The sequence below is a fragment of the Cariama cristata genome, unplaced genomic scaffold, assembly GCF_000690535.1.
Source record: "Cariama cristata isolate BGI_N322 unplaced genomic scaffold, ASM69053v1 scaffold40089, whole genome shotgun sequence".
Classification (NCBI taxonomy): domain Eukaryota; kingdom Metazoa; phylum Chordata; class Aves; order Cariamiformes; family Cariamidae; genus Cariama; species Cariama cristata.
The window spans coordinates 18,730-34,953 of record NW_009634883.1 but is presented as its reverse complement, the minus strand read 5'-3'; the positions used below and the strand labels follow the sequence as shown (position 1 = coordinate 34,953).

Genomic DNA, 16,224 nt, shown 5'->3' with positions numbered 1-16,224 from the left:
ACAGAAGTGCTTCCTTATAATGCATCTCATTCAGTTTAGCGAAGGCCAGCAACTATTTCCCTATTCTTCTTTTCTTTAAAACAGGCAAAACGCCTTAGAAAATGGTATCCACTTGAATGTTTCATTGGACGCATATATATTAACCCATCTTCTCTCCCTTTCCGCGCCCCCCCTTGAAAATCTCTTGGGTTCTCAGTTTACATTTCTCATTGCTGTACTCTTGCAGGATTGAAATTTGGGGGGCATGTCAAGGCTCACTCGATCACAGCCACAGCATACCTGCTTCAAGAAGTAAGCTCAGGTTGGTACCAGCAGATGAGATACGCCTGCTGAGACATGCAGTTCCCTCGCTTCATTAGTAGAACGTTGTTATCATACAGATCACGTGCCAGGGTTTCTGCTACCCATGTAGCCAGGGCTATATTTCATAGGGGAGAGGTATCTTTCTGGCCCTTTCTGTGATTTTAGTGTTGTAGCCTCTTTCTTCTTGTCTAGGGTCATTTGTTTATTTGTTTGCAAGGAGATGTGCATTGCATAAAGTCCAAAATCTGGAATATTCTGCATCTTCTGTGAGCTGCCTTGAATGTATGTAGAGTTCAGTTCAGACCTTAGGAAACTGAAATTGTCTTAACCTTACAAATACTGAAGTTTCTAAAACCTTGTTTACTTTGCAGATTTCCCTAAGCCGAATGCAACAGCCTTCTGCACTGTTTCTGGGCTACGCTGCAATTGACTTTTCTCACATTGTATGAAAAGTTGCGCTTTTTATACTTTAGATATTGGAAAACTGTAGAGGATCTGTAATTTAGAGTATGTACTTTAAAGGCTTACGGTTAAGATAGAAAGTTCAAACAGTGTCGAGTGCATGGTTTTAATTTCAGTCCTGAGTTTTGAGTGCTTTAGTTCTTATTCATAATTTTGAAGTTGCTGTCTTGGTTTTACATAGACTACGGATATCTGTTGTTAAATGCTCCCGAGCGTACTTTGGATTGTTTTGAGTTCTATTTATTAAGAACTTTATTCATCCTTCCTGTTTGTTATTTGTTCAGCTGATGTGTTTTTCTATAGTGAATTCCTGTCCTTTAGGCTTGGCATTTATAGGATAAGATGTGATTGGGCTGGGGAGCGAAATATTTAAACCCAACTTTCATTTTTTTAATTCTTGTCTTAAAAGTAATATTATGTACTTAATACCCGATCAGACCTAAGAATCATTGATTTTCTTGTTGTTCTTCTTCCTCTTCCACATCTTTCTTAAGTGATTTTTGGACAATCCTTACTGAATTCTTTTTGTTGTTTTAGAAACTGTTTTGAAGGGAATGCAGAAGCATTTGTAATACCCCACAGTGCAGTATTCACACTTAAAATATCGTCCCTTCTACGTACTTAAAATTAGTGTTAAATATGTACTGACTTAAAATTAGTATTAAATATGTACTGACTTTTCTTGAAGAGAATCTTTGATCAGAGCCTGATAATGCAGTTACCTCTACATTCATGCCCTGCAATGTGTCCTTCTTCATCCTCCAGTCACTCTGGACATCCTCCAATTATCCACGTTTAGTCTTAAGTAGATCTTTAGTCAATGTCCAAGTATGAGATTCCTTGAATTCTTTGTAATTGTGTAATTATAAATGGTGATTCAGGGAAGTCTACTTACGTTTAGTTAAATGTCTTGCGGTAGCGCTTTGGTGACACAGAAGAGAGTCAGTCTAATAGGATTGAGTTTGGATAATTTAAAAAACTATATGAAAGCTATGCATTAATTGTTTTTATGCTGTTGATTTATAACCAAGCAATATGTGGAGTTCAGGGTCAATAAAATTAATTATTTGCAATAACTGAAATCACATTTTTAATTAGTTGTTTTAAATTTGGAATTATGAAAAGCTATAGGGAAAGCAAAATTTATTAGAAGTATGAAATTTAAATAAAGCAGTATTAAGACATGATTAACATGATTAAATGTTGTGTTACTGTTTTGAATATTGTTACTGTGTAAAGTAAAGTCTAGGGCGCTCACAATAACATTAATAACACTTTAAAAAAAGTCTCATTGCTGTTTTTTCGTCTTGAGCTTGTTTTCACCCAAATGTCTGGTAACAGACTACTTCACAGTGCATTTCTGACTTGAAAAATTGACACAAAAGGGGGGTATCCCTAACCCTACCTTTTAAACTTTAAATAGTTTTATAAGTATATTGTAGCCAGGCCTCTCATTGATTTTTTTTTTTTAAAGTCTTTAGTTTTGTGGAAACATTGGATGATCACGGAGGAACATATTTTTATCTTTCTCAGTAGACAGAAACATAATTTGGGGAAGAAATAATGAAGAAAATTTAAATAAATCCAAGAAGATACATTATTTAAAGTTTTCCTGCTGGTGTCTTGTCTTTAACTGCAACTGGTATTTGAGTCTTTGTGTTTGAAATCAGTGTGACTGATTGGAACTGGAACTGCCCTTGGCTGTTCAGCTAAGGCTGAGCATATGTGCCAGAGGTGCAGTGGGCCAAAACATCATTTTTGACTGATTACCTGGTGTCATTGACCACAGCATCAAGAAATCCCATTAAATACCCCGTAGGTGTTGCTCTGGAGATGTACTGGGCTGCTTTGTATAGAGCTATGCTTGCTCTGCTTAATTAATGAGCTGGGCTTTCTAACTGAGGCTTGAGCACCACACTCGGGCACTTGCATGGATCCTGTTTTACCTGTCAGCGAAGGTCCTATAGACGCACCTACCTATCTAACAAATCGCTATAGAGGTCTTTATTCTATAGCTGGATCATGTTGCACATTACTGAGGATTATGTTCTAAGAACTGCAGCAAAAGGTTTTACTGTATAAAAGATGTGAAAAAGAAAATATTGACCAGGATAAAATTTCAAGACCTGATACTCCAAATTAAAGCACCAGTACTACAGAGTCTTTTTTTGGATTATACAGATAACTCCAGCTTTTTTTCAGGAAGGTTTGTAAAGGTGCAGGAAGTGTTACCAATACTTTTTATTCCTTTTCTTTTTTCTTCTTTTTCTTGTCAATGTTTCTTGAAGTCCTAGCTCAAGGAGTCGAGAGATTGTTTGGGAATGTCAAAGTGGTAAAATAAGCTCTTAATCCTTGTGCAAACTACCACGTCAAAATCCAAAAGAATGTCCCAACAGCTTAGAAGTCATGAAGGAAAGTTTTGCTTTTTTTTTTTTCAAAAAAAAAAGCCTTATGATTTTAAGACTTTCTTGTTAGTGACTTATTGGAACTTGAGCTGTGATTTCTGAATATTTTACTTTGGTTTTACAATACATGTATCAGTATTTTGCTAATATCAGTGAGACTGCTCGCCTATTAAAAAATTCTGCGTGTGCTTAAGTACTTTCCTAAATAAAAACGTATATTTTATGTGTAACTGATGTGATTCCCCTTTGCTGATAGAACTGCCCACCAAAGACCAAGTACTGAGACAGTTCACAGAATCACTGAGGTTGACATCTGGTCCAACCCACCCTGCTCAAGCTGGGCCACCCAGAGCTGGTTGCCCAGGACCGTGTCCAAACAGCTTTTGAATATCTCTGGGGATGGAGACTCCACCACCTCCCTGGGCAACCTGTGCCGGTGCTCAGTCACCCTCACAGTGACAAAGCCTTTCCTGATCTTCAGAGGGAACCTCCCGTGTTTCTGTTTGTGCCCGTTGCCTCTGGTCCTGGCACTGGGCACCAGTGAGCAGAGCCTGGCTCTGTCCTCTTCATTGTGTCCTTTCAGGCATTTATATACTTTGATAAAATCCCCCTGAGCCTTCTCTTCTCCAGGCTAAACAGTCTCACTTCTGTCAACCTCTCCTCGTGTGAAAGATGCTCCAGTCCCTTCATCATCTTCATGGCCCTGTGCTGGACTTGCTTCAGGAAGTCCACTTCTTTCCTGTGCCAGGGAGTGCGGAGCTAGACACAGTACTCCAGGTGTGGCCTCGCCAATGCTGAGACAAGAGGAAGGATCGCTTCCCTCGACCTGCTGGCAACGCAGCTGAGGAATCTCAGCACATAAGTTGTGAAGTGCATAGCCTGAAATAAGAAATGGAAAAGCAATAGAATAACAGAGATTAGGGAATGAAAAAGAAGTCTATTTGTCTGTCTCCTAACTTTAGGACAGATGCAGGTATCCATATGTAACTTAACAGATGTGCTGGATCCCAGCCAAAACTAACGTGAGGTATCTGCATGTGGGCAATGGTCTATATTCAGTTGAGTGACTGTGGGTAACATAATTTGAGATGAGCGTCTCTACGTTCTGCTGACTGTATTGACTTGATGATCTCTGTGGTGGGATTTTAGACACCTTGCTCATGTCTAGATGTGTACATGGAAACATGTGACATCTGAGTAAGCTGACAACGCTTGCTCCTGCATCAGTTAAAGCATCTGAGAAGAGAAGTAGTTGATTCATCTGGCATACAGGGGATGTTAGTGTGGAAGTGAGGTTGTAATAGTTTGGGGAGGAGGGAGATGCAGATATTTCCAATTCTGGAAGAAGGAGAAAGCAGTGGGAAAGGAAGGGAGAAGGTACTTTCTCTTTTATATCCACAACTTCTGAGATCCTATAGAAAAATGGATTTTAGTTTTTAGTTTGTATTGCACTTCTAAGTTTTCCGTTTCTCTCTCAGATCTGAGGAAGAGTTTGTGTGCTCAAAATCTGGTGTACTTGGTCAACTGTGCCATCTGGTTCCATAAGAGGTAGATTACTTCTATCAAGCTTTCGTAGCCTGTACATGTACACTATCATGGCTGCAATGTTATCGTTGTTTAGAGAGGGAATCCATGGGAGTCATTCAGCTGCGTGTGTACTTTGGAGACATGTGCTGTAGGATGAGTCACATCTTAACGGTGCCCGTTTCTCTCTGTTGACTATGAAACCAACTTGAAACAACCAGCTCATAAGTAGGCTTTTAAAATATGAATGTCTATGTTGGGGCAGATAAATCCAATCATCATCTTTTATGTGGAGAGGCTCGATTAACAATATGATGACAATCGCTCGCAGAACTCTGGCAGAGACCCGGGGGAACCTATCCTTAGGTCACAAGTACAAGTTAAGAATAGATGTACTGTGCGGAAATGGCAGTGCTTGTACATACAAAAAGAATGATTGAGATCTCATAATGATTGCACCTGACCAATGAAGATATAGCATTGATGGACTCCGAAGAAAAAAAATTCAAGGTATCTGGGAAATTTATGAGCCCAGTCAACTGGGAAGGAAATTGAAGAGAATTAGCTTATCATAATCTTATTTTTCTGTCAAGAAAAGGGCTGTTTATACTCTTAGGAACTATTTCCACAAAGAAAACCCAAACAAAAGAATGTGTTGTGTTACAATTACATTACAGGTTATAACTACAAGTTGAAAATACATGTGTAGTGGTTTTATTTGTTGGATGATTTTCACATGATCTCTCTTGGTTTGATAAATGTGTTTCTGTAATCAAGGTAAATACAGAATCTCAATACAACTTTAACACCTTGTTTTGATTCTAGTTGTATAGAATTCAGAAGATATTAAGGATAAAGCAGATAAAATAGGTATGAAAATATCACTTCACCTTAAGAATACTGCTCTTTGCTTTCAATTTGTTGATACCTGAAAACAGCAAAGTCTTGAATGCGTGATGAATAAATTGTTCAGAACAAAATAATTGAGATATTTACTGTAAAGTTCTAACCATTAGGCAAAGTAATTTTCAACATCATTTTCTACTCCAATCTGCCTACTGTTTTTTCCATTTGAGTTCCTGTTTCAGTGTTCATCAAGTATAGTGATTTTAAATATCTCGGTAGTGGAGCTTATGTGTCTTTGTCGTGTAAAATATTGGAGAACTTCCATGTTTGGTTTACCTAATGTAAAAGAAAAACTACAGCTACTTCCTTTTTCTAAAATGTGTACAACTTCGGAGGGACATGAGGGAAGGGGAGGGGAAGTTGGGCTTTATACAGGGGCAGGAAGAGATTGGGAAACTTCATGTGAAGGACCAGTAGTAAGCCATGATGTTAAGAAACTGAAAAAATGTAAGCGCGCTTTTTTCTGCAGCATGCCAGGCAATTTGCAGCACACTCCATTTCCTCTGCTTAGCATTGTGCCTCATGCGATATGGTGGATGAGGTTGTAGGTTATGATGGTGTGACTAACAGAAGACAATTAAGATGCGTTTGACATTGCCAGCCAAAAAGTCTGCATTCTAACAATGTGAACTGAACTGCAACGTCTTTCTGTGGTGACTTTTTAGAGCCTAAAATACTGAGGAGGCTCTTCTGTTTGGGGGAAATAGCCCTTTCATCTGATGTACAGTGCTGAAGTTGGGATATAATGAGATCATCTTACCTTTGTTGAATAAACAAAGTTGGTTTACTTTCATAAACACTAGAAATTCACTATGTGTCTGTACCAAAAATGGTGTAAAAAGTTACTTTATACTTTGTCAAAGCTTGTCTTTTTTTAAATTACCTATATCAAGTTCTGCATATGAACCAGCTAAAGAGGAAGTTCTTTGGAAATACTTGACATTAAGATGAGTGGATGTCACTAAACCAGACTGAATCACGGGACCTATTTTAACTACAAATGTCTCCATTCTGGGTTTATTGGAAATACTGGAAATAGATATCTCTTCCTCACTAGATGAAGCTTCTTGAAAATTCTTTAAAACTGAGCACAGTGTTTGAAGTTTTTTATGCTTCCCTCTAATAGCTTTATAATTGTAGTAGTGAATCAAAGGAGAGAGGAAGGGGCATGGCACGGCACTGAAATCCTAACAGATGTGGAGGTAACAAGGTGGATTGCCAGCGTACACTTGGTGCTCTTCACCACTGAGTCTGTCCTTCCATCTGTTTATACTTATGAAGAATTGCAGTCTCACACAATTGCTCTGAACAATTACTGCTCCACAGTAAGTTTCTTGGCAACTATATGTAGAAGATAGACTTCTCTTCTGCCAGTCCCACACTGTTTTGTCTTGTTCCTTCACCAGGTGCTTTTTGGTTTAGGTTTTACTGTGAACTTTATATGATCAGACTTCTTGACTTCTGCTCTGTGAGCACAGAAGCCTACGCGTTTGGGTCATGCAATGAGTTTCTGTCTAAGGCAGGACAAGGAGGGGCCAGGACACTAATCTGCTGTTGAGGAGCAGCAAGGAAAGAGAAGACAAGCCAGTGCAACTGGGGCATTGGCTGTAGACCAGGCACACTGCTCCAATGAGCTCAGTAAAACTAGGAGGGCAGGTAGGAGCCACACATATGAGTCACACACAGTGCAAAGGGCCATTCTCCATTTTAGCAGTGTCCATAAACTTTTAGCATTATAAAACTTCTTCTGATTAAATGCTCTGGAATGACTTGCTCTCTACAATGACCTGAAAGGAGGGTGTAGCCAGGTGGGGATCAGTCTCTTCTCCCAAGTAACAAGCGCTAGGACAAGAGGAAACGGCCTCAAGTTGCACCAGGGGAGGTTTAGATTGGATATTGGGAAAAATTTCTTCACCAAAAGGGTTGTCAAGCACTGGAACAGGCTGCCCAGGGAAGTGGTTGAGTCCCCATCCCTGGAGGTACTTAAAAGGTGTGTGGACATAGTGCTTAGGGACATGGTTTAGTAGTGAGCTTGGCCATGTTAGGTTTACGGTTGGACTCGATATTTCCAACACACAGGATTCTATGATTCTATGACTAGCTGTCTCTACTTAGAAAAATATGAGAGTACTTTTACTGATGCAGCTATTAGTTGGTGCTTGCAGTACACTTTCTCTTCTGAGACAAACAAGTTGTGGAGTACTGACACTGAAGATGTGCTGCTGCTATCTCTTTGCTGTATTTTCTATCTTGAGTTGATAAGAGAATGATTCTCTTTGCGGTTAATGTGTTCAGGCACGTGTCAAGATCTGTCATACATTCAGGGAGATGTAGATTTTCCTATTGCCACTTGCTTTGTTTTGTACTTGTGACTTTTTGAACCTGTTCAAGATTTGGGGTGCCTTGAAAACATTAGAGCTTAACAAAGGACTGCAGGTGATAATAGTGAACAGAGATCAGTAGCTGGGAGGGACATTTGGAAGAAGTGAGGGAATGCTGGTGTGATGTTGGACAAAGTATTTGGAGCGGGAGTGCTTTCCTTGCTTGGCCACACCTGTGCAACCAGGAATGCAGAATCCCTGGGACCAAAGAGGGGGCCTGGCTCTGTAGCTCAACGGTACGAGGTGGGAGGAAGGAATATGATTCGTAGGTTCTGGTGCTGCTTGTGCATTTTGCATCTAAGAAATCATCAGATTAAGTGTATACCTAATATTTGCAACCTGGTTCAGTAATTCTTGCTCCCAAAAGGTGACCTTCCTGGTAGCTCTACAGTCTAGGTTTTTTGAGCGAGGAGCCTGTCTGCATAACTCTCTTGAGACCAGGTGGTTAGCTACTGAGGGACCTTCTTGATAGGTAGATACCTCAAGTACTACATACCAAAAATAGATGAATTGCAGAAGTGATACAAGTTTTCCTCCTCTTACTGTTTGGCGATTATAGTTCAACCTTAGTTTCCAGTTGATGTGCGCAAGTTTTGGTCACGGGCTTACAGTCATCTGGAACAGTTCCACTAGAGCTGAGGAAGGAATTTCTGAGGTCATGAAGAAGCTTCTGTTCCAGCGCCCTGTCATTCCTAGAGTCCGGTCAGGACCTTTCTTTGAATACAGAAAATTTTTGTTAAAGGCAGCCTCCAATATGATGCCAGAGATTACAGCCTTCCTCTTATCCCATCCCATTTACCTCCTTCCTCATAGCATGAAAAGATTGAAGAGCTTAAGGGTAGTTTAAAATTGTTTGTTCTTAATTTAGATTGGTAGCCTGTCTTTGGCTGAGAGCAGTCATAAAATGAAAATAGAATAAAACGAAAATCAGTGTTTCCCAATGCAGAATGTATTTTTGCTAAAAGTCTCATTATCTCAGTGGATAATTAACAATAACCTTGTAAGTAATCTGAAAAATATCCCCCTCCCAAAGGATGTTGCATTTTCCTGTACTGTCTCCCTTTGTATATGAAGCAATACATTTGGTATGTTTATGCAAATGTCAGTGAAATAACATAAATATCCCCAAATAAATAGCCCAGATGCGAAGTTTCTACATTGCTTCTAGCATAATCACGTTGTTTGGGTAGGTTTACAGATTTTTGAGGGTTCATATCTCTTCCTGTTCATTGTGCTCTGTTGTCATAACATAATTCTTGTGGCATAACAGACAATAAATAGTCACAAATACTGAAATGTGGCATCAAGCGGGATGCAGATTCGGAGTTTGGGCAAGAACTTTGGCCTTCCTGCTGGACCACTTTGAGCTTAAATGCTAGGGCTTCATAATGAGATTTAAAATGATGGGTGGGTTATGACTGTAGATCATTTATGAGGCACATGGATTTCTGTTGCTCCTTCGGAATCTGAAATAAAAGCAAGCTCCAAGGCAAGCATGAGCGTGAACACAGGGAATGGGTATTTTTCTTACAGGTGGGAGAAGGGCATCACAAAAACTGGCTTTTTCAGTTTCACAGGTTTTAGTGAACTGGATTTTGAATGTTTGCTTTTTTTCTTCTAGAAGGATCCCTTTAGAATAAGTATGGGCATACTCTTAGTTTTAACTTCAAATCAACTGGTTTGCTTTTGTTTTTACTAGAAGGAGAGGCTTGGGGGAGGAGGGCGAAACCTTAAGGGGGTTGTTTTTTAAGGAGTGTTTACAATGCTTCAGCGTCCTTGAGGGCAGCTTTAATCTTCTCAATTCAGCATGCAGCATACCCTGAGCAGTTCCTTTATTAGAAATGAAAATTTTGTTTGAATTTTGTCCCGTTTGAGAAAGGGTTGCTTGGTTTGAGCTCAAATTCTGAAACAAAACAAAAAACCTCAAGCAGCTTTCTGAGTCACAGGCAATGCGGTACATAGATTTTAAAAAGTAATAGTCTGTAGTTGTGGGGAAGTTGGAGGTAAAGAAATCCCCTATTCTTTCTCTGATTCTTGACTGAGAACTCTGGGTAAATACAATAAAAAGTGCTTTAAAAACCAGAAGGACCAACTGCTATCTGCAGCTAAATACAACGTACATTTGGTGTATTTAATTTTTTTGGTTTGGGGTGGGTTTTTTAACATTTCATTTTTCGTTTTAGGTTTCTGGGATTTGCTACAATAGCAGTATATTAAAAGTTCATCGAATTCTTTGTGTACCCAGCTGGGTAGCAAAAATATTTTCTTGTACTCTTGAACCAATCTTCTCATCCGCGGAACCAACGAATGAAGTTCGAGTGGGAATGGGAGCAACAGTTGACATCCAGAGGCAGCAGAGAATGGAGCTACTGGATCGTCAGATCATGATGTCTCAGGTTGCCCAAATGAGGCGGCAAAGGCAGCAGCAGGTATTGATATATGTTCCAGAAGGATTATGTTAAGTTATGGGAAAACCACATTTTTGGTTCATGTATCTTTTGTGGTTACTGTTTCTTAAAAATAATGTATTTCTTTATTCTCCTTCCTCACTCTTTCATACATTGTTGTACTGCTAATAGCCATTTAAATGTTTTATATAGCTTTATATGTTAAAACTGCTTCACGAGATGTAAGCAGAATGTCAGACAGTCCTGTAAGGGTATCAGTACTTCTGGCATTCTTTTGCCAAAAATGAGGCTGAAAGGTAAAGTAGTTGCTTCTCGGTGGTCTTTAGTAAGAGCCACTGTGGAAAGTTAGGAAGTCAATATGCTCCTGACTCTTCTGAGTATTTGTATTGTTAGCATCCTTTTCAGAGAGGTTGAAAATTGCGTAACTCCTTTGTTTGCAGATCTACTTTGAGCAAGACTTGTTTCTTTTGAGAAAGTGCAGAAATTAAATTCTCTAACTTTCTTACAGAGGCCAACCACAGGGACTTTCTGTTTGCCGCGTTTAATGCTCTTGTTTTATTTCCTTATTGATTAGAATAGCAGAACCTGTTTGTTTTCTCTGTTTTAGTCAAACCAGCAAATGCAGACATTCACATACTTTGCGTTGCAGGGCAGTAAAACAAGGCAGATGGTGCCTCAATTCACTTTTTCCTGTGTCTTAGGTGTATGTGTTGCTACTCTGTCAAACCTAGCAAACATAGGCCTTGCATTGCTCTGTGTGAACATATATTGCTCATAATTTAATTACAGCCTAGCAATTTGAGGTCTCTACTGAGTTTCCTCTACCTGAAACACAGCTCCGTACTGATAGACCAGTTCTCATCGTGTTGGAGGTAATGCAGCGCAAGTAGGTATAGCTACGTTACCGTTAATATCTTGCCAGAATTAGAGGTGTGATGGCATAAAGCTTTAGCCAACAACTGGAGTATGAATCTTTGTTTCCAGGCCCTGATAACATAATTCTGTTGTCTTTGATTTCTTAATGTTCCAATCTGATGAAATTGTTCCTCAGGTGGGAAGATCCTAATCTCCTTTTCTCTATTCCCATTAGAGGGTTAATCAGTTTTAACATAAGAACTGAACTAGAAATTACTCAATTCTTGAATGTTACCGTTGTAATAGAAAATTAATTGAAAGTGTATGTTGGGCTACAAGCTGCTGGGAAGAGCACAGCCAAGTTTCTTCAGATAGGAGGAAGAAGCCATTTCCAGTTACAGAAAACAATCCTTTTAATATATCTTTAATTGCAAAAAGTGGTAAATAAGAAAATCATAAAAGAAAAGTTGGTAACATTTTTTTCTCATCCGGTCCTTTCCTTAGGCTATGAACAATGAAAGTGGAAAAATGGCTTTTCATGGTTGACTGCAAATAGAGTTCTTTAAAAAGATGGAGGGGTTTAAGTAAAATAAATGAACATTGTTTGAACATCAGTAGGATACTTCCCTTTACAAGTTGCCGAAACACTTTCAAGTTACTTTCACATTTGGCCTTTAACTTGAGCACAGCATTTAGTTAACTGATATTGCTAATCTGTGAAACTGATGATCAGAAGGCGGTGGGATCAATGTATGAATGTTTCAGAGAAGCTCTTCGGAAAAGATGTGTCATGAAAGCTTTTGATCAGCCATTTCTTTTAATGACTCACTTACAGAATTTACTGGCCATCAACTAAATCACAAAACAAAATCATTCACAAATGTGGAGACATAGTGGTAAAAATGAAAAGCAGGCTAATTTCAATCTCAAAATTATATTTTAAAAATTGAAAACCATTTTCTGGATTGTTGTACGTGGGCAATTCTTTTGACTTTAGAGGCTTGGAAAGGTATAATTTGAAGACAGTGGAGTTGAACAGATCACGTTACAGATGGAATTTAGATGACAATTTTACCTGTGGGAGTGAAGCTGATAAAGAAAGCAGGTCAGTTTCTTAGGGAGATTTTTTTTTGTGGAACTGAAAATAATAAAAGCTGCAAAGTATATCTCAGTCATCAAATATGGCTTTGAATTATATTCTAGGAGAATGTAGTGCAGATTTCTGGAGTCTCAATATGCTGTCTGTAGGTAATGTGCCATAGGTGAGATAAATTTTCTCTCTTGCTTTCCGTTTTGTTTGGCGAGGGAAGTGAATATTAACTTTCCTCTGTATGCTGTAGCGCAACGCTTTTGTTTAGCTGCCCCTTGAGAAGGTGCTCTGCTCATTCCTCCTCCTCCTTTACTCTTCAGTTCATCTCTGAGAAAAGAAACAATGCAGTTTATTGGTAGCATTATGGACGGAGAACACAAGAACATGACAGCTGGTTTTAATGGTGCTCCATTGTCCGCCCAATGTGTAAACTGTTCTGGCCATAAGGAGGCCCCTTTCTTGAATAGATGCTTTTTGTAGTAAGCTTATTCTTCGAGTCTTTGCAAGAAATTCTGAAGAATGTGAGCCTGACAAGCTACACAAGCCAATACAAAAAAAGTAGTTGTTTAAAAAAATTTTTTTTAAAAAATCAGGGAAAGAAACTGGGGAAAAAACATTTCTCATAAGTTTTTTTTACTGTACCTCCAAGATACTGGCATGTAAATAGTTTTATCTTTTTTTTTTTTTTTCTGCTGTTCACTGAGCTCTTTTATCCAAAGCAGAATTCACTTTGGATGCTTTCTACAATTAAAAAAACCCAAACAAACAAACAAACAAAACCCAACTACCCCAGAATTTCTTTGCTGGCAACTCTTTGAGCTTTACCTTTCCCAGTCTTTCTCTAGCTGAAATGTTCTGGTCTGGAGTAGCCTAAAGCACAGAGCTGTGCGTGTGAGTGCTGGGTTGTCAGACACCCAGAACTTCGAGGAGTAGATTCAGTATGTGGTAGAATTTGAACATAAACCACCAACTTCATTAGTTGATGTACCTCATTTTAGCCCTTCAATGTTCAGTGGTACTGTGTCTGAACATGTTGTCAGAAACTGAAAAAATGACCTTACGTTGCTAGTTTCTCAGGGGAGTGTGATTACGGGGTGACTGATATTTGTCTTGGTTTCTAGTTGCTGTGGATACAGCCCTTAAACAGATGGTAGTGTGCATATTGAAAGCTTTCTGTTCTTTTTTTTCTTCCACGGATAATCCTGAGAAATTATGAACTTGTCACAAATGGAGAATTATGGAGCATGACCTCCATGCACCTTTTGAGATGGTAGAATAAAATGTGTGTCATATGTATTCCTTCCCTCAAAAAATACCAGCTTGCTATTTTGTTACTGCTTTTAAAACTTTTGTTTCTTAATTCTTTTCTCTCTCATTCTTTTGTTTATCCTCTTTTCTAATTTAAATAATTTATCCTATTTTCTTTTTTTCCCATTATCTGATCTCTCTTTCCCCTTTGTATCACATTCACATTTTCGTTCCCCACTGTGCCATTTTCCTCCCACATTTTCATCATGTCCCTTCATCTCCATTGTTTCCCATATTTTGTGTACAAAATCCTTCTTTGCTTTGGGGGAAGTTCTCTCCCATCATGTCTCACCACTGTAATCATTTGCTGATGCATCATGAAGCTCACAGGATTTTAGTGATGGATGTGTCTTGCCTTTCTCTTGTTCAAACAAGGTGTAGTTGAGGTCTTTGGGCACTATTTTATCCTTTCGATACTGTAATATTGATGAACATTTGGTCTTCCTCTTCTGACTTTTCTATTTCTTGGTCTCTTTCGTGACCCAGCAGTTTTCTAAAGCTTATCTTTCTATAACCCAAATGAAAGCCCTGGTGGGAAAAGGGAAGCAACTGCTGCATCTGTGCCCCAGCGCGGTGCCAGGGAATCAACTTGACTTTCACTTCCTATTGAGAAACTTGGAGGGAGGCTGGCAGATAACCACATTGCAAATGGATAAGGCAGGAGTCTGTGCCTAGGTATTACTGACAACACTATTATCAGTAAAGACAGATACGTGGAAGGTGGTGGAAAGTTGCAAGAAAAGGTGGTCAGTGCCTTCTGTTGGCAACAAAATACCGCTTCTCTTTTGAGTGCTTGTCCCTGTGCCCATTTGGGAGGGACGGTGTATGAGCCTTGGTCTCTTCATCTTGAAAAAATGCTTTCTGTATTTATTCCTTCATTCGTGCTGAGCATCTTAAAGACACCGCATTGCCTGCTTCTTGGTTTCTCTTAAGTTTCTTGGCTCAGAAAAGAGCTTCACCAGGTTGCTCCAGACTGTGTGATAAATCCTACAGCCATATATGAAAATCTTCATTTCTCTACTTCTTTTCTACCCTATGCTCCACTTGAAGCTTATTTTGTCTTTTCCCTCCTGTCTTTTTGTTCTTCTGTTCTGGCTGCCATTACTTTTCAGTGAGGCCAGACTCTCCTTTGATTCATATCACACGGCATATCTATATGAGATTCTACTGCTTGCAAAGACCAGACTTCTTCTATAACAATGTGACTTCCTCTAATTGTTCATTTGCTAGATGCCTTTCTCCTGGGACACTGGAGAGATGCTCTGCGGGTAGGCACACTGAGTCTCTTTATTGTTATGGGGAGTCTCATATCCTGACAAATGTGCAATTTTTGTCAAGTAAGGACTGTGAGGCTGGATGGCTCGTTATATCTACGTGGTAAACTCCTGACCTTGGGAAAAAATAGATCAATGGAGTGAAGACTTTCCTGGCACAAGAATTCCTCCTTAGGAATGTTATCTTCATTCATGATGGTAGGAAAAAATCCCTCTAGTGAATATACTCCCAGACAGTCCATTTCTGCTTTCTGAAAGAAGGGTAAGAACCAGACCTGAGCATGTTCTTCAGCTCTCCCACTGGCACTAAGAGATACCACTTTGACGAAGTTGTCTTGAATAACTTCACGGGTTTGAGTACCAACAAGAAGTCCTTCAAAGAGGCATTTTGAACCATGAAGACTTTCTTCAACCTTTCTACATTACCGGGTCCATATAAAGTCTTGCTCTCATCGCCAGGACTTTGGATGGAAGCAGCTTGTTCATTTTGTTCCACAGATGTATGTGTCATTGTCAGGAAGGAACCTACCAGACTGCTTTACCTGAATAAATGGGCGAGATTTGGAGCCAAGTGTTATGCAATGTCTTTTCCTTGAATTAGGTTTCCGTTCCCACTAGTCTGTGTTACCTAAGACTACTTTGGGATTTTGTGACATAATTGAATAGAAACTGCCCTTAGCAGCCTTGCCATAAACTTCAAAGACAACTATACGTAGGATACCAGTAGGATAAAAAAATTCTTTGAGTTCAGACTCCTGAGGTGTGTGTGTATGAGATTTGACATATTTTTAAAGAAACCTGTTAATTATTAAGTGATTTATGGGTTTATTTCGGCCTGTGAATGAAGCATATATGCTGCAGCAATAATCATTGTGGCTAAATTTAGATTCAGTATTCCTTCATTCTTCCCTTCCTCTGCATGCCAACATACATGTGTGGGCACACCTCAAGCCTTTTTTAAAATCACAGACAGCTTCCGTTTTTGTAGGGCAAACAGTGTCTTCTTCAGACCTCAGTGAGTCTTTAACTCATCCTTTGCTTTTTGGCACTCCTCTGGCATTTTCAAATCTTGATTTTTCTCTGTAATTGTTTTAATAATATTTTCTTTGTGTGGAGAATAAGTCTGTTTTTATTTCAGAAGGGGAGCTTTACTTTTAGAGGTTGTTGAGTATAAAAACCGCATGTACTGCTGATGTTGGCATGTGTGAACTCTTTGGTTTTTTACTGTTTCATTTCAATAATATTTGCAGCAGTTGATAGCCCACTGCTATTTAGATATTTCTGTTTTCTTTTTCTGCATAACTTTTC

At 39.1% G+C, this 16,224-nt stretch overlaps 1 protein-coding gene across 1 annotated transcript in view; it reads left to right on the top strand.

The window, feature by feature from the left end:
* Nucleotides 1-16,224, top strand: part of LOC104167135 (ubiquitin-associated domain-containing protein 2) — a 35,283-nt gene that overhangs the window by 5,971 nt on the left and 13,088 nt on the right. Inside the window, exon 4 of the mRNA XM_009707285.1 lies at nucleotides 10,165-10,410. Within this exon, the coding sequence (XP_009705587.1) occupies nucleotides 10,165-10,410 (246 nt within the window). The remainder of the gene's footprint in view (nucleotides 1-10,164; nucleotides 10,411-16,224) is intronic.